At 43.8% G+C, this 23,324-nt stretch overlaps 1 protein-coding gene across 1 annotated transcript in view; it reads right to left on the bottom strand.

Moving 5' to 3' along the window:
- The window catches only part of GTF2F1 (general transcription factor IIF subunit 1), a 185,435-nt gene that overhangs the window by 85,943 nt on the left and 76,168 nt on the right, over nt 1-23,324 (bottom strand). The window contains exons 7-9 of the mRNA XM_069230467.1: nt 5,269-5,462; nt 4,919-5,060; nt 2,804-2,865 (exon numbers count right to left, since the gene is read on the bottom strand). Coding sequence (XP_069086568.1) covers nt 2,804-2,865; nt 4,919-5,060; nt 5,269-5,462 — 398 coding nt within the window. The remainder of the gene's footprint in view (nt 1-2,803; nt 2,866-4,918; nt 5,061-5,268; nt 5,463-23,324) is intronic.

Below are 23,324 nucleotides of genomic sequence, written 5' to 3'. Positions count from 1 at the left end.
TAGACATAGTATTGATATATGGGCTCCATACATAAACCTAATTAGTAATGCAATAGCAAGGGGAGGCCCTATCCCCGAGACGTGAAAAGGGGCGGAAATTATTCCGATCCACAAAAAAGTATCTAAGCAAGAGCCTGGAAACTATAGGCACATCAGTCAGATTGATGTAATACAAAACATCTATGCCATACAGCTCCTAAATAGAATTCCCGATTGGATAGGGGAGGGCAACATTTTAACATCTTGCCAAGCAGGTTTTAGGCCGAAAACTAGTGCAATTGATCAGGTCTTCAAGCTCCTATGTATTATGTGGAAATACTCCAAACTGCAAAAAAATCATCTCTATATTGCATTTGTAGATTTACGTGCTTCCTTTGATCTTGTTCTGAGGGGTAACTTATGGGCCTCGTTAAGGAAACAGGGTATCCCAGAATATTTTTTAGTCCAGATAATCAGGCTACATGAAAAAAAACTGCACAAAAGGTTAGGTGGGGCCTGAACGGGGAACTAACAGTTCCCAATCCCATCAATAGGGGAGTTAGACAGGGGTGTACTCGAACCAACCCTATTCTCGCTCTACATTAATGATGTAGTCAATTATCTTAAACAGTGTGTCCATGATTCCCGAGATTAAGCGGGGATTTTGTCCTCTCACTTCTCTCTGCAGATGATACTATCTTAATGTCCCAAACGCCTATGGGGCTACAGTCCCTATTAGAGAACTTTATTGAGTATTCCATGGCAAAAGGGCTAGAAATGAATGTACATAAAATGAAATACCTGTTTGACGTCATAGACTGCTTAAGAGGAATATTCTGATCCAAGGGCAAACATTGGAATGTGTAAAACATTTTAATTACCTAGGGATAATGCTGGATTCTAAATTATTGTGGGCACCACACGTGGATAAAGCTAAAGCATCCTTTGTGCATAATTCTACAGTAATCAGGATTAAATACCGACACTCGAGGGTAAAAGTAGGATCCCCATGCTTGAAGATTATAGATATAAAGGGCAAGCTGCTACTGCTTTATACAGGGCAGAGTTATGGGGATCAGCCAATTCAAAACAATTAGCGTCACAAGGGCACAACTTCATGAGAAGTATATTAGGGTTACCTCCCTCAACACCCTTGATCCCAATGTTCTTAGAACTGAACATAAAGCAAATCGACTACTTGGCAACGTTAAGACCCTTGCTCTACTGGTGCAGGCTCTGGACAATACCAGATCTGATCCATTACAGAGAAGCACTGATCTTCTGTATCCTTCCCCTGGCTGTCTCATGTGAGGTATTGTTTTTTGTTTTTTTAAACGTGGGCTCAAATCCTCCTGGGAGGAAACCCGTACCCTTACTGCGCACTCAAAGGTTCTCCTGAAACAAGTGTATTGGGAGGATCTTCTTTGTAAAGTCTATCGAAATATGGGGTTGGGAAGATTAACCACTTAAACATCAAATCAAATCCTAGTTTTGAAGAGTGGCTAGATGTAATTCATCCAAGGCTTGCAAAAATGCTCTGCGTGAAATTTCGGTATGAAATTCTGCAAATTAAGGCATTTACTGTAAAAAGGGACCAGCTTAGGTACAATAGAGATGATTCAATTTGCAGCTTATGCCACAGGAGGAGCATCAAACTATTGAGCATGTGCTATTGTTCTGTAAAGCTTATGAAAAACCTAGAAGGAAATGGATCCATCCGATCTGTAACAATCTAGGAACAAGGAAGTATAAGGAAGCAGTAAGAATCCTAAGGTCAGATACTACTTATATAGTATTTGGAATAAGCCGCTTTTTATTAGCGGCTGCATACATTAGAGATAAAGCAGCGTTAAGATTTTAGAATACTGCAGGTTACGTAACTTTATTTGTAACAAAGTCATGATTAGCACTTCATTCGCTACAAAGTGTATTGAAAGCATAGAACTTCGCACAACAAGAGCTGAGAATATTGAACTTCGATTTTAATTGACTGGATTTGGTCCTAGCACTTTGCACTTTATAATCCACAAATTGGTTTCTTTGTATTTTGGACTTGGTCTCATTGCTGCTTAATTGATAAACTGATTGAATATAATTTAAAGGACCCTGTTAATATTATATTGCTTTAGATTTGGAGATTGACAAGTGACATAATGTACCTATGCTGACTCCAAATCTAGAAAATCGACGAACAGTCATGGTTGTTAACATGGGCTGGTAAAGATTTAAACTGCTGATCCAGAGCCAGCATTTCACACTTTAGGCTGAACTTTATCGAAGGCTGTTATAGTTATGCCAAACAACATGCAGTTTAGATTTTATTTAGTATATTATCTGTATTCCAAACCTTAGCTTTAAAACACAGTTATGTGTAATGAATTTAGTATACTAGATTCAGATCTAGGCAATTATTGAACTATGTTGAACTGAATGGAAATCAAATGGATCTTTGTTTGTATTACTTACAATTCGATCAATTGATTATACAATGATTTTATTGTTTTTAGGAGATTTGTATTGATATTTATCTATATGTTTTATTATGGATACTGCATTGTATTATCTTTTATGGCTCACAGACAAAGATATTGATGTCTGGAAAACACCCCCACATGAAGACTCCTGGAGGAATTCTGGACCCTCACTGGGATTTGGGACAAGCATTTTCCCTCCGAAAACTTTCAAAGATCACCAGCTGTCACTGCATTATATCAAGCTTCATTGCTACAGGAAGATTACTAAGAAATAAGGCGTGGCAATGAGAAGGTTGGCTGGACGGCAATTTAAAGTGTTGGAGGTGAGGGGGTGGTTAAGCTGATCTTACCTTGGGGAACACCTTCCTCTTTCTTCTGTTTTGGTTTTCCTGGGCCCTCATCCTCAGAACTACTGCAAACAATTAAGAACCAGAAGAGAGTATGTAAGTATTTAAGAATCAGCACCTCATATAGCAGTACTCATAACTAACGAGCATGGCATAAACATCCTCAAAAGACTAAACTACTGCTGTGTAAGGCATTGACACGGATTCACAAAAAATGCCACAGGCGGTGAAGTGACATCATGCACGTTTAAAACAATGCTGACTCGCTCTACGCCGCTCAACTGCATCCCATATGCTGTTGAGGACCAAGGAATCCAAACTACTATAACTAATAGTGGCCTTTCTGTGTTATTTGTTACATTCACAACTCCCTAAAGGGGTAGTAATGGTGGTGCCAGAGGAAGCAACTGCTATACGACCATGCCTTAGTGTGGTTAACATTTTCCTTCTGAGATTAATCGCATTCATGGTTAATGGATGAGCGTATGCAAAAATGCAATAGAATTGAATTTGAGACTCCCTATGTAGCTGATAAAATATGTACAAGAAAATGGCATGAAGCCACTTTCAGATTGGTAGACATCCTGCATAATCAACTCTGCATTATTGATGGGCTGGTCCCTTATTAGGCCAATGAAGGGGAACTCTGCATGGACTGTAAGATATATTGAACTACTAGATGCTAAACATACAATGGGGTACAGGTCCATAGTAAAGGGGGGTGTGGTGGGATTAGATGAGCAGCTTGGTGGAGAGGCTTTCTTGCAGATGTAGACTGCAGAAGCGATCCCAGGACCCCACACGGCTCAGAATTCACTGAGGTTGCAAAGAGCTCAGTACAGCTCCTGTTCTTCACAACGCAAGTAATTCCTCTTCATGCCAAGTGCAGTGGTATGTATAATGTGCAGTTAATATGATGTTTAAATGTTTTGTAGAGTGTACAAGTACCAACAAGGAATTCTGACACTGGGGCTGCCATGACAAAATTAAATTTAACAGTAAACTGTTGAGTTTTATACATCGTTCTAAAGGCCAGACCATTACCAGTAAGAAGCAAGCAAGGAAGGAAGTTGTCCTTGTTATAATTTATGGGTATTTAGAGGAGTCGGTGTGCATGCATGTTGTGTCTGAATGCAGTCTTTAAGCTTTGACTTTTCTGAAGATGGTTTTACGGCAGAAAAAGAGCTAAAGTTTGTTCAGAGTTTTTTTTTTTTAACGGCATAGTGCAAAATAGAATGCATTACAATAATCAAGTGGAGAGTCTACAATTGCCTGCTTCTCTGTGAAAAGCTCTAAGCTGCTGGATGGAGAAATACCAGCATGCATATGTGTAATAGGAAAGATTATAAAAGTCTGCCATCTGAGCTGAACAATCTATGTTATTGCTAAACATCAACCAGAGATTATGAGCGGAGTTTGCTTGGTGGAACATTATCTCAGTAATGACGGCCACCATGCATTTATCTAGATGATATGGTAGCCTCCTAAAATCAGACCCTCTGTTTTTGTCTGTATGAAACTTAGGATAATTCCTTTGCTTCCAACTGACTACATCTTTCAAACAGTACAGAAAATTAGTCTGCACCAAGAAAGAATCACAATGATTTTTTTCCATGATTATCTGGGTAGCTTCACCTTAAGTTGTAAGATCCATCCCATCTGATCTACTGCAATGGAGCCACATATGTTAAACAAGGTCGGGTTCAGAGTTGACTCCTGGGGCACACCACACTCAAGTTTGGTATAGGTGGAAGTATAAGATGGCAATATCAATGTGAAACAATATGTCAATCTTGGCCACTGTTGGATTTATCAGCACTAGGTACTCTACACACACACTGTGGCTCTCCTGGACTTCCACTGGAGTTGGTGCTCAGTCCACTAGTTATCATCCTGCCCCTACCACCTGCATCCCTCAAAGGCTTTGTCTGACACCAGGAGCACTTAGAGACCTGGTCTCAGACTCACTTGAATTATGTGTACACTCCTCAGCAGTGGTCGTAGTTCATTTCTCTTCCTCGCTGGCACTGGTTTGCTAACCTCATCTCGCCTTACTAGGATTGATACAGTACCTCCCACCACTAGCTGAATTTGCTGGATGCCCAGTTTCCACCTCACCTAGACTGGTCAGACATGTAGTCCACTTCCTGTCCCTCAAAGTCCCCATCATCACTCTCCTCCAGAGCTTCGTCGTCAGACCCCTTCTTTTTCTTCTTTTTCCCAGGTGCTGCCTTTTTCTTCGGCTTTGGGGGTTTATCCTCTGAGCAAAGAGAAAAACAAATGAGAAAAAGCTACTGGGACCTTGCTGGCAGCTCAGTCAAATCACAGTCACTCTCCCTGCTACAGTCATCTCCCATTCCCATCACAGGCTTCTGTCTTCACTCAGTTCAAAGCATATTTGCAGCTGCAGTCACGTGCTAAGGCACACTTAACTGCACTGAACTCCAATGGCACTCAGATCCACTCACCACCCCCACTGCCACTCTCGCTCTCTGTTGTGCTCAGCTCCAGATCGTCCTCTAAATCGTGAATCTTCAGATCACTGGTTTTCTTTTTCTTCTTCTTGCCCTTCTTCTCCTTTTCCTCTTCCTCCTCATCATCACCATGGTCTCGAAGACGACGCTGCTGCATGATGGTGAAGTGGTTCAACACTTTGTTGCGCCTGAAGGTAGAGTAGAAAGATCGCATAAGGAAAACGTTTTTTTTTTTTTGCATAACTCTCTCCAACTCCCTTTTTGCCCCCATTTGGGCTACTAGCTGATGTTATTTTGACTCTGAAAGTGCACTGAGGAATGCTAACCAGACCTAAGAGCCAGTGTTCTAACCTCATACAAAGTATATTTCAAACCGGAAACCCCCAACTGGCAGAGGCGGTCTTAATTAAAAGTTCTCCAGGTATCCAGGGCATGTAAGGCAGAGTGTCCACCCAGGGTTAAAGCACTGATTGTGCCATCCTATGTGTGACAAAGTACAAAATGGTTCTCAGCCTGCCACTTCACACTGCATGGGCAGTGGTAACACTGCTAGCTTGACTTTGCCATTCAAACCAAGGACAGAGCCCCCACTCACCATAACAATATATATGTCTCCCTTGAGGAAGGCCTACAAGGCAGGGAGGGAGAGTATACACACACACACACACACACACACATATACATATATTATATATATATACACATTTACACACACACACACATACATACATACACACATATATATGGAAAATGTCACTTACCCAGTGTACATCTGTTCGTGGCATGAGATGCTGCAGATTCACATGCTGTGCACATCCCGCCATCTAGTGTTGGGCTCGGAGTGTTACAAGTTGTTTTTCTTCGAAGAAGTCTTTTCGAGTCACGAGATCGAGGGACTCCTCCCCTTTCGGCTCCATTGCGCATGGGCGTTGACTCCATCTTAGATTGTTTTCCCCGCAGAGGGTGAGGTAGGAGTTGTGTATTATAGTAATAGTGCCCATGCAATGGAGTAAATATGTATGTACATAATGTGGTTTAAAGTGATATATTTACAAATTTACAAATGTTCAAGATCAACTTCGAAACGGCTACAGGCTCCCGGGGAGGGCGCATGTGAATCTGCAGCGTCTCATGCTGCGAACAGATGTACACTGGGTAAGTGACATTTTCCGTTCGATGGCATGTGTAGCTGCAGATACACATGCTGTGCATAGACTAGTAAGCAGTGATCTCCCCAAAAACGGTGGTTCAGCCTGTAGGAGTTGAAGTTGTTTGAAATAAAGTTCGTAGTACTGCTTGTCCTACTGTGGCTTGTTGTGTTGTTAACACATCTACGCGGTAATGTTTGGTAAACGTATGAGGCGTAGACCATGTGGCTGCCTTACATATTTCAGTCATTGGAATGTTTCCTAGAAAGGCCATAGTAGCACCTTTCTTCCTAGTTGAATGTGCCTTTGGTGTTATAGGCAGTTCTCTTTTTGCTTTGAGATAACAGGTTTGAATACATTTAACTATCCATCTGGCAATGCCTTGTTTGGATATTGGATTCCCTGTATGAGGTTTTTGAAAAGCAACGAACAGTTGTTTTGTTTTCCGTATTTGTTTTGTTCTATCAATGTAGTACATTAAAGCTCTTTTGATGTCTAATGTATGTAGTGCTCTTTCAGCTACAGAATCTGGTTCTGGAAAGAACACTGGTAGTTCTACAGTTTGATTTAAGTGAAACAGGGATATGACTTTTGGTAAGAACTTTGGATTAGTTCGTAAAACTAGTTTATGCTTGTGTATTTGAATAAAGGGTTCTTGTATGGTAAATGCCTGTATTTCACTTACTCTTCTTAGAGACGTGAGAACTTTCCACGTTAAATATTGTATTCACATGAGTGCATGGGTTCAAACGGTGGACCCATGAGTCGTGTTAAGACAATGTTGAGGTTCCACAAAGGAACTGGTGGTGTTCTTGGTGGTATAATTCTTTTTAGGCCCTCCATAAAAGCCTTTATGACTGGGATCCTAAAGAGTGAAGTCGAATGCGTAATTTGCAGATAAGCTGAAATTGCGGTGAGATGTATTTTAATGGATGAAAAAGCTAGCTTTGACTTTTGTAAGTGCAGTAAGTATCTTACGATGTCTTTTGCAGATGCGTGTAAGGGTTGAATTTGATTATTATGGCAGTAATAAACAAATTGTTTCCATTTATTTGCATAGCAATGTCTTGTTGTAGGTTTTCTAGCTTGTTTTATGACCTCCATACATTCATGTGAAAGGTCTAGATGTCCGAATTCTAAGATTTCAGGAGCCAAATTGCTAGATTCAGTGATGCAGGATTTGGGTGTCTGATTTGTTGTTTGTGTTGAGTTAACAGATCTGGTGTGTTTGGCAGTTTGACATGAGGCACTACTGAAAGGTCTAGTAGTGTTGTGTACCAGGGTTGTCTTGCCCAAGTTGGTGCTATTAGTATGAGTTTGAGTTTGTTTTGACTCAATTTGTTTACTAGATATGGAAGGAGTGGGAGAGGGGGAAAAGCGTATGCAAATATCCCTGACCAACTCATCCATAACGCATTGCCCCAAGACTGATCCTGTGGGTACCTGGATGCGAAGTTTTGGCATTTAGCGTTTTCTTTTGTTGCAAATAGATCTATTTGTGGTGTTCCCCATCTTTGGAAGTAAGTGTTTAGTATTTGGGGTTGAATCTCCCATTCGTGGATCTGTTGGTGATCCCGAGAGAGATTGTCTGCTAACTGGTTCTGAATTCCTGGAATGAACTGCGCTATTAGGCGAATGTGGTTGTGAATCACCCAATGCCACATTTTTTGTGCTAGAAGACACAACTGTGTTGAGTGTGTGAATGTGTTTGTGTGTTATTATCGGTTGAAAAGCTTTCAACGCGAGAAATACTGCCAGTAATTCTAAGTGATTTATGTGAAACTGTCTCTGTTGAGGGTCCCATTGTCCTTGTATGCTGTGTTGGTTGAGGTGTGCTCCCCACCCTATGATGGAGGCATCCGTTGTTATTACGTGTTGAGGCATGGGGTCTTGGAAAGGCCGCCCTTTGTTTAAATTCATAGTGTTCCACCATTGAAGCAAGGTGTATGTTTGACGGTCTATCAACACTAGATCTTGAAGTTGACCCTGTGCCTGTGACCGCTGTGATGCTAGGCATTGTTGTAAGGGCCGCATGTGCAATCTTGCGTTTGGGACAATGGCTATGCATGAGGACATCATGCCTAGTAGTTTAATCACTATTTTGACCTGTACCTTTTGTTTTGGGTGCATGGCTTGTATTACATTGTGAAATGCTTGTACCCTTTGTGGACTTGGAGTGGCAATCCCTTTTGTTGTGTTGATTGTTGCTCCTAAGTATTGTTGTACTTGACACGGTTGAAGGTGTGACTTGTTGTAGTTGAGTGAGAAACCTAGTTTGTGAAGGGTTTCTATGACATACTTTGTGTGTTGTGAGCACCGTTCCTGCGTTTTGGTTTTTATTAACCAATCGTCTAGGTACGGGAACACATGTATTTGCTGTCTTCTGATATGAGCAGCCACTACTGCCAAGCATTTTGTAAAAACTCTTGGCGCAGTTGTTATCCCGAATGGCAACACTTTGAATTGGTAATGCACCCCTTGGAATACAAACCTTAAGTACTTTCTGTGTGAAGGATGTATTGGTATATGGAAGTACACATCCTTTAGGTCTAATGTTGTCATGTAATCTTGTTGTTTGAGCAAAGGTATTACGTCCTGCAGTGTCACCATGTGAAAGTGATCTGATGTGATGTAGATATTTAATGTTCTGAGATCTAATATAGGTCTTAGAGTTTTGTCTTTATTTGGGTATGAGAAAGTACAGTGAGTAGACTCCTCTTCCTCTCTGATGAATTGGTACTAATTCTATTGCTTGTTTTTGTAACAACGCTTGGACCTCTATTTGTAGAAGATCCATGTGTTGCTTTGACATATTGTGTGTTTTCGGTGGGACATTTGGTGGGAAATTGAGAAATTCTATGCAATAACCATGCTGGATAATTGCTAAGACCCAAGTATCTGTTGTTATCTCCTCCCATTGTTTGTAGAACTTGGTTAGTCTCCCCCCCACAGGTGTTATATGTTGGGGATTTGTGACGTGTAAGTCACTGCTTGCTTTGTGGAGTTTTGGGACTTTGGAATTTTCCTCTACTTTTTTGGAACGGTCCCCCTCTATATTGTCCCCGAAAACTTCCCCGCTGATATTGGCTTTGATAAGTGGGCCTTGTTTGTGAGGTTGTGGGTTCTGTGCTTTGTCCTCGAAACTGTTTTTCGAAATGTGCCTCTGCTCTGTGGGGAGTAGAGTGCGCCCATGGCTTTGGCCGTATCTGTGTCTTTTTTAAGCTTTTCGATGGCAGTGTCCACCTCCAGCCCAAACAACTGCTGTCCGTTAAATGGCATATTCAGCACGGCTTGTTGTATTTCCGGCTTAAATCCTGATGTACGCAGCCATGCATGTCTCCTTATTGTCACTGCTGTGTTTACAGTTCTAGCAGCTGTATCTGCTGCATCTATTGCTGACCGTATCTGATTGTTTGAGATACTCTGTCCTTCTCCCACTACTTGCTGTGCTCTCTTTTGGAACTCCTTGGGGAAATGTTCTATAAAGTGTTGCATTTCGTCCCAATGAGCTCTATCGTATCTGGCCAACAAAGCCTGTGAGTTTGCAATACGCCACTGGTTTGCTGCCTGTGCCGCCACTCCTTTTCCTGCCGCGTCGAATTTACGACTCTCTTTATCTGGAGGTGGTGCATCTCCTGAAGTGTGTGAGTTCGCCCTCTTGCGAGCTGCCCCTACTACTACTGAGTCCGGTGTTAGTTGTTGTGTGATGTACACGGGGTCAGTTGGTGGCGGTTTATATTTTTTCTCCACTCTTGGAGTAATGGCCCTTCCTTTTACAGGCTCCTCAAACACTTGTTTGGAGTGCTTTAACATTCCAGGTAGCATGGGGAGACTCTGGTACTGGCTGTGTGTGGACGACAGTGTATTGAATAGAAAGTCGTCTTCAATTGGCTCTGAATGTAGGCTGACATTATGAAATGCCTCTGCCCTAGACACCACCTGCGCGTAAGCTGTACTATCTTCTGGTGGTGACGGTCTAGCAGGATAACAGTCAAGACTATTATCTGACACTGGCGCATCATAAAGATCCCACGCGTCTGGATCGTCCTGACTCATCCCTGTATGAGTCGGGGATTGCATCATTGGTGGAGTGGCTATGGGTGATGGTTGCAGAGAGCGTTGTGGGGACGGTGGCGGGCTTACTTGTTTAGCCACCTTTGCCTGTGGCTGCTCGTCTTTCTCCTGGAAGGCAAGTTTGCGTTTCATTCTAATAGGAGGGAGAGTGCTGATCTTCCCCGTTTCTTTTTGGATGTGGAGCCTTCTTTGGGTGTAGTCTGGCTCCATTGTCTCTAGTTCCTGTCCAAATCTGTGTATTTTCATTTGTGAGGACAGTCCTTTTTCCTCTGTGTAGGAACTTTATTTCGGTTCCGAGGCCGGATGTTTCGGTATCGAAACCTTTTCGGCTGCTTTTTTCGGTTCCGACGAAATCTTTTTTATTTTCGGCGTCGTGGTCTCTCGGTGCCGACTTATTTCGGTTCCGCTGTCTCGGTGGCGAACTTGCTCGGAGCCCCTGTCTCGGGCCCGAGATTGCTGAGTGGCGGTATCTCGACCGGAGTCGGATGACAGACACCAGCGTGCCCTTTTTCGGTGCCGATGATCGGTCACCTATTTTTCGGGTTAAGCCATGGCCTGTTGGCAGTGGCGTCCCCTGGGCTTTCGTGGTCTTTTCGTGAGTTTTATGTTTTGACGTCTTACTCACGGTTTTCGGCGTTTCTTCTGGATTGAGCTCGTCCGACTCCTGGATGGAGAAAGTTTCTTCTTCCTCCTCGAAACGCCCTTGTCCTGTCGGCGCCAACGCCATCTGCAGTCTTCTCGCTCTTCGGTCCCTTAATGTCTTTCTGGACCGAAACGCTCGACAGGCTTCACAAGTATCTTCCTTGTGCTCTGGAGACAAACACAAGTTATAGACCAGATGCTGATCTGTATACGGATACTTGTTATGACATTTTGGGCAGAAGCGGAATGGGGTCCGTTCCATCAGCCTTGAAGAGACACATGGCCGGGACGACCAGGCCCCGACGGGGGATCGAAAAAAACCCCGAAGGGCCACCGGAGCTCTTCAAAAATCGGTGTCGATCTGTTATAACTAACCCGATACCGAACGCAAACAATACCGACGATTTTTCTGAGATTCTAACTAACTTTCCGACCCGAAACACGGAGCGAAAAGGAACACGTCCGAACCCGATGGCGGAAAAAAACCAATCTAAGATGAGTCGATGCCCATGCGCAATGGAGCCGAAAGGGGAGGAGTCCCTCGATCTTGTGACTCGAAAAGACTTCTTCGAAGAAAAACAACTTGTAACACTCCGAGCCCAACACTAGATGGCGGGATGTGCAAAGCATGTGTATCTGCAGCTACACATGCCATCGGACATATATATATATATATATATATATATATATATATATATATATATACATACACACACACACACACACACATTTACACACATATACACACATATATACACACATATACATATATATGGAAAATGTCACTTACCCAGTGTACATCGGTTTGTGGCATGAGACGCTGCAGATTCACATGCTGTGCATTATCCTGCCATCTAGTGTTGGGCTCGGAGTGTTACAAGTTATTTTTCTTAGAAGAAGTATTTTCGAGTCACGGGACCGAGTGACTCCTCCCTTTCGGCTCCATTGCGCATGGGCGTCGACTCCATCTTCGATTGTTTTCCCCGCAAAGGGTGAGGTAGGAGTTGTGAGTATACTAGAGGTGCCCATGCAATGGAGTAGTAATGTATGTACATAGTGTCTATTAAAATAATATTTATTTACATATTTACAATTTTCATGCAACTAAAAAACAACTACAGGCTCCCCGGGGGGGGGGGGGGGGGGGGGGGGGGGTGGGGGGGTTGGGGGGGGGGTGGGTGTGTCTTGGGAGGGCGCATGTGAATCTGCAGCGTCTCATGCCACGAACAGATGTACACTGGGTAAGTGACATTTTCCGTTCAGTGGCATGTGTAGCTGCAGATACACATGCTGTGCATAGACTACAAAGCAGTAATCTCCTCAAAAGCTGTGGTTAGCCTGTTGGAGTTGAAGTTGTCTGGAATAATGTTCTTAATACAGCCTGTCCTACTGTGGCTTGTTGAGTTGCTAACACGTCTACACAATAGTGCTTAGTAAATGTATGAGGCGTAGACCAGGTGGCTGCCTTACAAATTTCTGTCATTGGTATATTTCCAAGAAAAGCCATTGTGGTGCCCTTCTTTCTAGTGGAATGTGCTCTTGGTGTAATGGGTAATTCTCTTTTTGCTTTAAGGCAACAGGTTTGAATGCATTTAACTATCCATCTGGCAATGCCTTGTTTGGATATAGGGTTACCTGCATGAGGTTTTTGGAAAGCTACAAACAATTGTTTTGTTTTACGAAATTGTTTTGTTCTGTCAATGTAATACATTAGTGTTCTCTATGTCTAATGTATGCAAGGCCCTTTCGGCTACTGAGTCTGGTTGTGGAAAGAAGACTGGGAGTTACACAGTTTGGTTTAGATGGAATGGGGATATGACCTTTGGTAAGAATTTTGGATTTGTACGGAGAACCACTTTATGTTTATGTATTTGTATAAAGGGTTCTTGAATAGTAAATGCTTGTATTTCACTCACTCTTCTAAGTGATGTGATAGCTATTAGAAAGGCTACTTTCCAAGTCAGATAATGGATTTGACAAGAATGCATGGGTTCGAATGGTGGGCCCATGAGTCGTGTTAATACAATATTAAGGTTCCACGAAGGTATTGGTGGTGTCCTTGGGGGTATGATTCTTTTTATTCCTTCCATAAATGCTTTAATGACTGGGATTCTAAAAAGTGATGTTGCATGTGTAATCTGCAGATAGGCGGATATTGCAGTGAGATGGATTTTAATGGAAGAGAATGCTAGATTAGACTTTTGTAAGTGTAATAAATAGCTTACAATGTCCTTTGTGGAGGCAAGTAGTGGTAGAATTTGATTAGTGTGGCAGTAGCAAACAAACCTTTTCCATTTGTTTGCGTAACAATGTCTTGTTGTAGGTTTTCTCGCTTGTTTAATGACCTCCATACACTCTTGTGGAAGATTTAAATGTCCGAATTGTAAGACTTCAGGAGTCAGATTGCTAAATTGAGCGATGCTGGATTCGGGTGTCTGATCTGTTGTTTGTGTTGTGTTAACAGATCTGGTCTGTTTGGTAGTTTTGATGTGGGGTACTATTGATAAGTCCAACAGTGTTGTGTACCACGGTTGGCGAGCCCAGATTGGTGCTATTAGTATTAGTTGGAATTTGTTTTGACTCAGTTTGTTGACCAGATAAGGAATGAGCGGGAGAGGGGGAAAAGCGTAAGCAAATATCCCGGACCAACGGATCCATAGAGCATTGCCCTTGGACTGAGGGTGTGGGTACCTGGACGCGAAGTTTTGGCATTTTGCGTTTTCTTTTGTTGCAAATAGGTCTATGTTTGGTGTTCCCCAACGGTGGAAGTGATCCTGTAGGATTTGGGGGGAGAATTTCCCATTCGTGAGTTTGCGGGTGATCTCGACTGAGATTGTCGGCTAACTGATTCGGAATGCCTGGTGTGTACTGTGCTATTAGGCGAATGTTGTTGTGAATTGCCCAATGCCAAATCTTTTGTGCTAAGAGACACAGTTGTGACAAGTGTGTGTCCCCCTGTTTGTTGAGATAATACATTGCTGTCATATTGTCTGTTTTGACAAGAATGTGTTTGTGGGCTATTAGTGGTTGAAACGCTTTTAATGCTAGAAATACCGCTAGCAGTTCCAAGTGATTTATGTGAAGTAGTTTTTGTTGATTGTCCTATTGACCTTGTATGCTGTGATGGTTGAGGTGTGCCCCCCACCCAACCATGGAAGCATCTGTTGTGATAATAGCGTGAGGCCCTGGGTCTTGGAATGGCCGCCCTTTGTTTAAATTTATAGGGTTCCACCATTGAAGCGAAGAGTGTGTTTGCCGGTCTATCAACACTAGATCTTGTAGTTGACCCTGTGCTTGCATCCATTGTTTTGTTAGGCACTGTTGTAAGGGCCGCATGTGTAGTCTTGCGTTTGGGACAATGGCTATGCATGAGGACATCATGCCTAGTAGTTTCATTACAAACCCTACTGTGTATTGTTGGTTTGGTTGTATGTTTGATTTTACATTTTGGAACAATTGCTCTTTGTGTGTTGAGTGTTGCTCTCAAGTATTGTTGTATTTGGGATGGTTGCAGATGTGATTTTTGGTAATTTTTAGAGAACCCCAGTTTGTGCAGAGTTTCTAGGATGTATTGTGTGTGAAATTGACATTGTTGTTGAGTGATGGCTTTTATTAGCCAGTCTAAATATGGGAATACGTGCATATGCGGTCTCCTTAAGTGAGCTGCTGCTACTACTGCTAGGCATTTTGTGAATACTCTGGGGGCTGTTATCCCGAACGGTAGCACTTTGAATTGATAGTGTTTGCCTTGAATTACAAACCTTAGGTATTTTCTGTGAGAAGGATGGATGGGTATGTGGAAATACGCATCCTTGAGATCCAGTGTTGTAATGTATTCCCCCTTTTTTAGTAAGGGAACTACGTCTTGAAGTGTTACCATGTGGAAATGATCTGATTTGATGAAGAGATTCAGTGTTCTGAGATCTAAGATAGGTCTTAACGTTTTGTCTTTCTTTGGAATGAGGAAATACAGTGAGTAAACACCTGTTCCTTTTTGGTGATTGGGTACGAGCTCTATTGTTTGTTTTTGTAACAGTGCTTGGACCTCTATATGTAATAGGTCTAAGTGTTGTTGAGACAGTCTGTGCGTTTTTGGTGGCACATCTGGAGGGAATGCTGTGAATTCTATGCAATAACCATGTTGGATAATTGATAGGACCCATATGTCGGTGGTAATATTTGTCCAGTTTTGGTAGTATGTGGTTAGCCTCCCCTGGTGACAAGTGTTGGGGTGTTGTGACATTGAAGTCACTGTTTGCTAGGGCTTGGTTTGGCGGGTTGGAATTTTCCCCTTTCTTTTGGGAATTGCCCTCTATAGGAACCACAAGCCCCCCCCACCCATCTGGTATTGTGATTGATAGGTGGGTCTGGTTTCAGAGGGGGAAGGTTCAGATGTTTGTTGCCGAAACCCCCCTCTAATGAAAATGTCACTTACCCAGTGTACATCTGTTCGTGGCATTAGTCGCTGCAGATTCACATGTTTGGCACAGTCCGCTGCCTGGTGTTGGGCTCGGAGTATTACAAGTTGTTTTTCTTCGAAGAAGTCTTTTTGGTCACGGGACCGAAGGACTCCTCCCTCTTTGGCTCCATTGCGCATGGGCGTCGACTCCATCTTAGATTGTTTTCCCCGCAGAGGGTGAGGATGGAGTTGTTTGGTATAAATAGTGCCCATGCAATGGAGTGAATATGTATGTATGATAAGAGTTTCTAATAATTATTTACAAATGTTCAGATGTTTAAGGTTTATGATCTACTTCTAAACGGCTACAGGCTTCCCGGGGAGGTGGGAGGGTACATGTGAATCTGCAGCGACTAATGCCACGAACAGATGTACACTGGGTAAGTGACATTTTCAGTTCGATGGCATATGTTGCTGCAGATACACATGTTTGGCATAGACTATAAAGCAGTTACCTCCCCTAAAAGCGGTGGTTTAGCCTGTAGGAGTTGAAGTAGTTTGGAATAATGTTCTTAGTACAGCTTGGCCCACTGTAGCTTGTTGTGCATTTAGTACGTCTACACAGTAGTGTTTAGTAAACGTATGAGGCGTAGACCAGGTTGCAGCCTTACATATTTCGCTCATAGGAATGTTTCCTAGAAAGGCCATTGTAGCACCTTTCTTTCTGGTTGAGTGTGCCTTTGGTGTAATAGGCAATTCTCTTTTGGCTTTAAGATAGCATGTTTGAATGCATCTGACTATCCATCTAGCAATGCCTTGTTTAGAGATTGGATTTCCTATGTGTGGTTTTTGAAAAGCTATGAACAGTTGTTTTGTTTTCCTGATTAGCTTTGTTCTGTCAATGTAATACATTAGTGCTCTTTTGATGTCTAGTGTATGTAGTGCCCTTTCAGCCACAGAATTTGGTTGTGGGAAGAACACTGGCAATTCTACTGTTTGATTTAAATGGAATGGTGAGATTACTTTTGGCAGAAATTTTGGATTTGTTCTTAGAACTATTTTATTGTTGTGTATTTGAATAAATGGTTCTTGTATGGTAAATGCCTGTATTTCACTTACTCTTCTGAGGGATGTGATTGCAATGAGAAATGCGACCTTCCAGGTTAGATATTGTATTTCACAGGAATGCATGGGTTCGAAAGGGGGACCCATGAGTCTTGTTAAGACGATGTTAAGGTTCCATGAAGGAACTGGTGGTGTTCTTGGTGGTGTTCTTGGTGGTATAATTCTTTTTAGCCCTTCCATGAATGCTTTAATAACTGGTATTCTAAATAGAGACGATGAATGAGTAGTTTGTAGGTAAGCAGATATAGCTGCGAGGTGTATTTTTATAGATGAAAAAGCGAGATTTGCTTTTTGCAAATGTAGTAAGTATCCTACTATGTCTTTAGTAGAGGCATGTACTGGTTGTATTTGATTGGCATGGCAGTAGTAAACAAATCTTTTCCACTTAGATGCATAGCAGTGTCTAGTGGAAGGTTTTCTAGCTTGTTTTATGACCTCCATGCATTCTTGTGTGAGGTCCAAGTGTCCGAATTCTAGGATTTCAGGAGCCAAATTGCCAGATTCAATGATGCTGGGTTTGGATGTCTGATCTGTTGTTTGTGTTGTGTTAACAGATCTGGCCTGTTGGGTAGTTTGACATGCGGGTACTAGTGAAAGGTCTAGTAGAGTTGTATACCAAGGTTGTCTTGCCCATGTGGGTGCTATCAGTATGAGTTTGAGGTGGTTTTGACTCAACTTGTTTACTAGATATGGAAGGAGAGGGAGAGGGGGAAAAGCGTACGCAAATATCCCTGACCAATTCATCCATAGAGCATTGCCTTGTGATTCGCGGTGTGGGTATCTGGATGCGAAGTTTTGGCATTTTGAGTTTTCTCTTGTTGCGAACAAATCTATCTGGGGTGTTCCCCAAATTTGAAAGTACTTGTTCAGAACTTGGGGGTGAATTTCCCATTCGTGGACTTGTTGGTGGTCTCGCGAAAGGTTGTCTGCTAGTTGGTTTTGTATTCCTGGAATAAATTGTGCTATTAGGCGAATGTTGTTGTGAATCGCCCACTGCCAAATTTTTTGTGTTAGGAGGCACAATTGTGTTGAGTGTGTTCCTCCTTGTTTGTTTAGATAATACATTGTTGTCATGTTGTCTGTTTTGACAAGAATGTATTTGTGTGTTATTATGGGTTGGAAGGCTTTTAACGCTAGAAATACTGCCAACAGTTCTAGGTAATTGATATGAAGTTTTGTTTCGTGTATATCCCATTGTCCTTGAATGCTGTGGTGATTGAGGTGTGCTCCCCACCCTGTCATGGAAGCATCTGTTGTTATAACGTATTGAGGCACTGGGTCCTGAAATGTCCGCCCTTTGTTTAAATTTTTGCTGTTCCACCATAGAAGCGAGAGGTATGTTTGGCGGTCTACCAACACCAGATTTTGAAGTTGGCCCTGTGCCTGTGACCATTGTGATGCTAGACACTGTTGTAAGGGTCGCATGTGTAGTCTTGCGTTTGGGACAATGGCTATGCATGATGACATCATGCCTAGAAGTTTTAGCGCAAATTTTGCTTGTATCTTTTGGTTTGGAAACATAGCACTTATTAGCTTGTGGAATGCCTGCACTCTTTGTGGACTTGGAGTGGCAATTCCTTTTGATGTGTTGATGGTTGCTCCTAGATATTGTTGTGTTTGACACGGTTCTAGGTGTGATTTTGTGTAGTTGATGGAAAACCCCAGTTTGTGAAGGGTTTGTATGACAAAGGTGGTGTCGTTTGCGCATTTTTTTACTGTGTTGGTTTTGATTAGCCAGTCGTCTAGGTAAGGGAACACATGTATCTGTTGTCTCCTGATGTGTGCTGCTACTACTGCTAGACATTTTGTGAACACTCTTGGTGCAGTTGTTATTCCGAATGGCAACACCTTGAATTGGTAATGTATTCCTTTGAATACGAACCGTAGGTACTTTCTGTGAGAAGGGTGTATTGGTATATGAAAGTACGCATCCTTTAGGTCTAATGTGGTCATGTAATCTTGCTGTTTGAGCAGTGGAATGATGTCTTGTAGTGTGACCATGTGAAAATGGTCCGATATGATGTAGGTATTTAGTGTCCTGAGATCTAATATTGGTCTCAATGTTTCGTCTCTTTTTGGAATTAGAAAGTACAGGGAGTAAACTCCTGTGTTTTTTTGTTGTACTGGTACTAATTCTATTGCATCCTTTTGCAGTAGTGCTTGAACTTCTAGTCCTAAAAGTTCTAAATGATGTTGTGACATTTTGCGTGTTTTGGGGGGGATGTTTGGTGGGAAGTTGTGGAATTCTATGCAATAGCCATGTTGGATTACTGCTAATACCCAATTGTCTGTTGTAATCTGTTGCCAAGATTGGTAGAATTGGCTTAGTCTTCCCCCCACTGGTGTTGAGTGAAGGGGTTGCATGACTTGAAAGTCACTGTTTAGGTGGAGGTGTTTTTGGAGTTTGGAATCTTCCCCTACTCCTTGGGAATTGACCCCCCCGATATCCCCTGAAACCACCCCTTTGGAAGGAACCCTGATATGGTGTGGTTCTTGATTGTTGGCTGGTGGTGTCTGTGGGTTGGCCACGAAACCCCCCTCTAAATGGAGTTTTTCTGAAAGAGCCTCTGCTCTGCGGGGAGTAGAGTGCGCCCATGGCTTTGGCCGTGTCTGTGTCCTTTTTAAGTTTTTCAATGGCTGTATCCACTTCCGAGCCAAACAGTTGTTTCTCGTTGAAGGGCATATTAAGGACAGCCTGCTGGATTTCAGGTTTGAAGCCTGAAGTGCGTAGCCAAGCGTGTCTCCTTATGGTGACAGCAGTGTTGACTGTTCTTGCTGCAGTATCGGCTGCGTCTAGTGAAGAGCGGATTTGATTGTTTGAGATCGTTTGTCCCTCTTCCACTATTTGCTGCGCCCTTTTTTGGTATTCCTGGGGAAGATGGTCTACGAGAAGTTGCATCTCGTCCCAGTGTGCGCGGTCATATCTGGCCAGCAGCGCTTGTGAATTTGCGATGCGCCACTGGTTGGCTGCCTGTGACGCCACTCTTTTCCCTGCCGCGTCAAATTTTCGGCTTTCTTTGTCCGGAGGTGGGGCGTCGCCAGATGTATGTGAATTTGCTCTTTTGCGAGCTGCCCCTACTACCACAGAGTCGGGTGGTAACTGCGAAGTAATAAACACTGGGTCTGTGGGTGGTGGTTTGTATTTCTTATCCACCCTTGGGGTGATGGCTCTTGATTTTACGGGCTCCTCAAAAATTTGTTTTGCGTGCCGTAACATCCCTGGTAGCATTGGGAGACATTGATATTGGCTATGTGTAGCCGAGAGGGTGTTAAATAAGAAATCATCCTCTATAGGATCGGAATGCAGTTGGACATTGTGGAAGTCTGCAGCCCTAGCCACCAGTTGCGAGTATGAGGTACTGTCCTCTGGCGGTGACGGCTTTGTGGGGTATGACTCGGGATCATTGTCCGGCACTGGGGTGTCATACAGGTCCCAAGCGTCTTGATCCTGATCGTCATGACTTATGGTAGTTTGCGCTGGTGAGTGCATTTGTGGCGGTGTTTGTGCCGGCGATGCCTGTGGAGGAGAGGGCGGAGGCGTGACTTTTTTAACCACTTTGGCTTGTGGTTGTGTGTCATCCTTTGGAAGTCCGATCTTTCTTTTCCTCATGATTGGGGGAAGGGTTGATATCTTCCCTGTATCTTGCTGGATGCACAGTCTCTTTTGTGTGTAGTCCGATTCTACACTTTGGAGCTCTTGTCCAAATTTGTGCATCTGGCCACTTAGTCCTTGTTCCTCTGAGTAGGATGAAGGTGTGGTATTTTTCGGCGCCGAGAGAGAATCTTTTTTCGGTTTCGGCACCGACAGAATTTTTGTTCCTTTCGGCATGGATTCTCGGTGCCGATGTTTTTCGGTGCCGGTATCTTGTTTTTGTCTCTCGGAGCCGCTTTCTCGGCTCCGAGGTTGCTCCATGGCGGTCCCTCGACCGGAGTCGGGTGTCTTCGCTATGGGCGTGCCCTTTTTCGGCCCCTTCGACGGGTCGCCTGATTTATGGGTCGAGCCATGGCCTGTTGGCAGTGACGTCCCCTGGGCTTTCGGTTTGTCGATGGATTTACTTTTCGACGTCTTACTCACAGTTTGTTGCTGTTGTTCGACGTCGGAGTCTCCGGATTCTGATTCCGGAACCGAGAATGTTTCCTCTTCGTCGTCGAAACGTTGTTTTGTCGACGTGGACGCCATTTGGTGACGCCTGGCTCTTCGGTCCCGGAGTGTTTTTCTGGACCGGAAGGCTCGACAGGCTTCACAGGTATCCTCCTTGTGCTCGGGGGACAAGCACAAGTTACAGACCAAGTGCTGATCTGTATAAGGATACTTACTGTGACATTTTGGGCAGAAACGAAACGGGGTCCGTTCCATCGGCTTCGATGTCACACGCGGTCGGGCCGACCAGGCCCCGATGGGGGATCGAAACTGCCCCAAAGTCTTCCGATGATCGGTGTCGATGTACCTAACTATCCCGATACCGAACGGAACAATACCGACGCTTTCTTCCGAGATTCTGACTAACTTTCCGAACCGAAACACGGAGCGAAAAGGAATACGTCCGAACCCGACAGCGGAAAAAAACAATCTAAGATGGAGTCGACGCCCATGCGCAATGGAGCCAAAGAGGGAGGAGTCCTTCGGTCCCGTGACCAAAAAGACTTCTTCGAAGAAAAACAACTTGTAATACTCCGAGCCCAACACCAGGCAGCGGACTGTGCCAAACATGTGAATCTGCAGCAACATATGCCATCGAACATTGTGGTTTCCTAAAGGTGCCTCTGACTTGTGGGGAATAGAGCGCGCCCATGGCTTTGGCCGTGTCTTTAATTTTTTCAATGGCAGTATCGACTTCCGGCCCAAACAACTGTTGTTGGTTAAACAGCATATTTAATACCGCCTGTTGAATTTCTGGTTTGAATCCAGAACTCCGCAGCCATGCATGTCTGCGAATGGTTACAGCCGTGTTGACAGTTTGTACTGCTGTATCTGCCGAGTCTAATGCAGACCTTATCCGATTGTTCGATATGGCCTGCCCCTCCTTCAACTACTTGCTGGGCACGTTTTTGGTATTCCTTGGGTAAGTGCTGTATGATGTCTTGCATCTCGTCCCAGTGTGCCCTGTCGTAGCGTGCAAGTAGGGCTTGCGAATTAGCAATTCGCCATTGATTGGCTGCCTGTGATGCCACTCGCTTGCCTGCTGCATCGAATTTCCGACAGTCAGGTGGTGGAGCATCCCCTGAAGACAGAGTTTGCTCTTTTCCTTGCTGCTCCTACAACCACTGAGTCCGGTGTGAGCTGCTGCGTTATAAACACTGGGTCTGTTGGAGGTGGTTTGTATTTCTTTTCGACCCTAGGCGTGATCACTCTTCCTTTTACAGGCTCTTGAAAGACCTGTTGTGCGTGCTTGAGCATGCCCGGTAGCATTGGCAGGCTTTGGTAGGATGCGTAGGTGGATGCCAAAGTGTTAAAAAGGAAGTCATCCTCCACTGGCTCAGTGTGCATTGCTACGTTGTGGAACGTAGCTGCCCTGGATAGTACCTGCGTATATGCAGTACTGTCTTCTGGTGGTGACACCTGGGTTGGATAGCATTCTGAGCTGTTATCCGATACTGTTGGATCATATAAATCCCATGCATCAGCATCATCTTGGGTCATCCCAGTATGTGTGGGTGACTGCATTATAGGTGTTCCCACTGGTGAGAATTGTGGTGAGTGCAGTGGGGATGGTTGTGGTGAGACCTGTGGTGCTAGTGACTTGTCTCTAACCACTTTGGCCTTTGGTTGCATTTCTGTTTCCTGAAATGCAAGTTTCCTTTTAGATTCGAGTGGAGGTAAAGTCTGAATTTTGCCAGTATCTTTTTGGATATGTAACCTCTGTTGTCTATGGTCAGGTTCTTCCATATCTAACTCTTGCTCAAATCTATGTCTTTCCTTGAGTTGAATGGAAAGTCCTTGCTCTTTTGTATATGAGCTTCTTTTCGGCTCTGAGGCCGCTTTTTTCAGTACCGAAGTTTCTGCTGTTATAGTCTTTTTCGGTTCCGAGGAGATTTTACGGGGTTTGTTCGATCACTCGGTGTCGAAATAGTTCGGTGCCGGATTCTCGACCGGAGTCGGAAGTCTTCGGCAACTCCTTGGCATTTTTCGGTGCCGATGTTTGGTCACCTTCCTTTCGGTGGGTTGAGGCATGGCCTGCTGGCAGTGGCATCCCCATGGCCTTAAGTCTCTTGGTGTGACCATGAGTTTGGGACGGGGCAGGTTTACTCACGGTTTGTTGCACCGTCGAGGGTCGTTCACTGTCGGATTAATCAGAGTCCATCTCTTGGATGGAGATTCTTTCCTCCTCCTCGACGTCAAGCTGTTCTTTCGGCTTCGACGCCATTTGCAGTGTTCTTGCTCGTCGATCTCTTAAGGTCTTCTTTGATCGAAACGCTCGGCAAGCTTCACAAGTATCCTCTCTGTGTTCGGGTGACAAACACAGATTACAGATCCGGTGCTGGTCTGTATAAGGATACTTTGCGTGACACTTAGGACAGAAACGGAAGGGGGTCCGGTCCATTAGTCTGAGACGACAGGTGTGGTCGGGCCGACCAGGCCTCTTGAAGAGTGGAAGCCCCAAAGGGTAGCCGAAGCGGTCTTGATTTCGGTGCCGATACACTAACACTAACCCGGTACTGAA

Source organism: Pleurodeles waltl, chromosome 4_2, assembly GCF_031143425.1.
Source record: "Pleurodeles waltl isolate 20211129_DDA chromosome 4_2, aPleWal1.hap1.20221129, whole genome shotgun sequence".
In the NCBI taxonomy this organism is placed as follows: domain Eukaryota; kingdom Metazoa; phylum Chordata; class Amphibia; order Caudata; family Salamandridae; genus Pleurodeles; species Pleurodeles waltl.
Note: the sequence above shows the minus strand (reverse complement) of the source record. Positions and strands in the feature narration are given on the sequence as shown.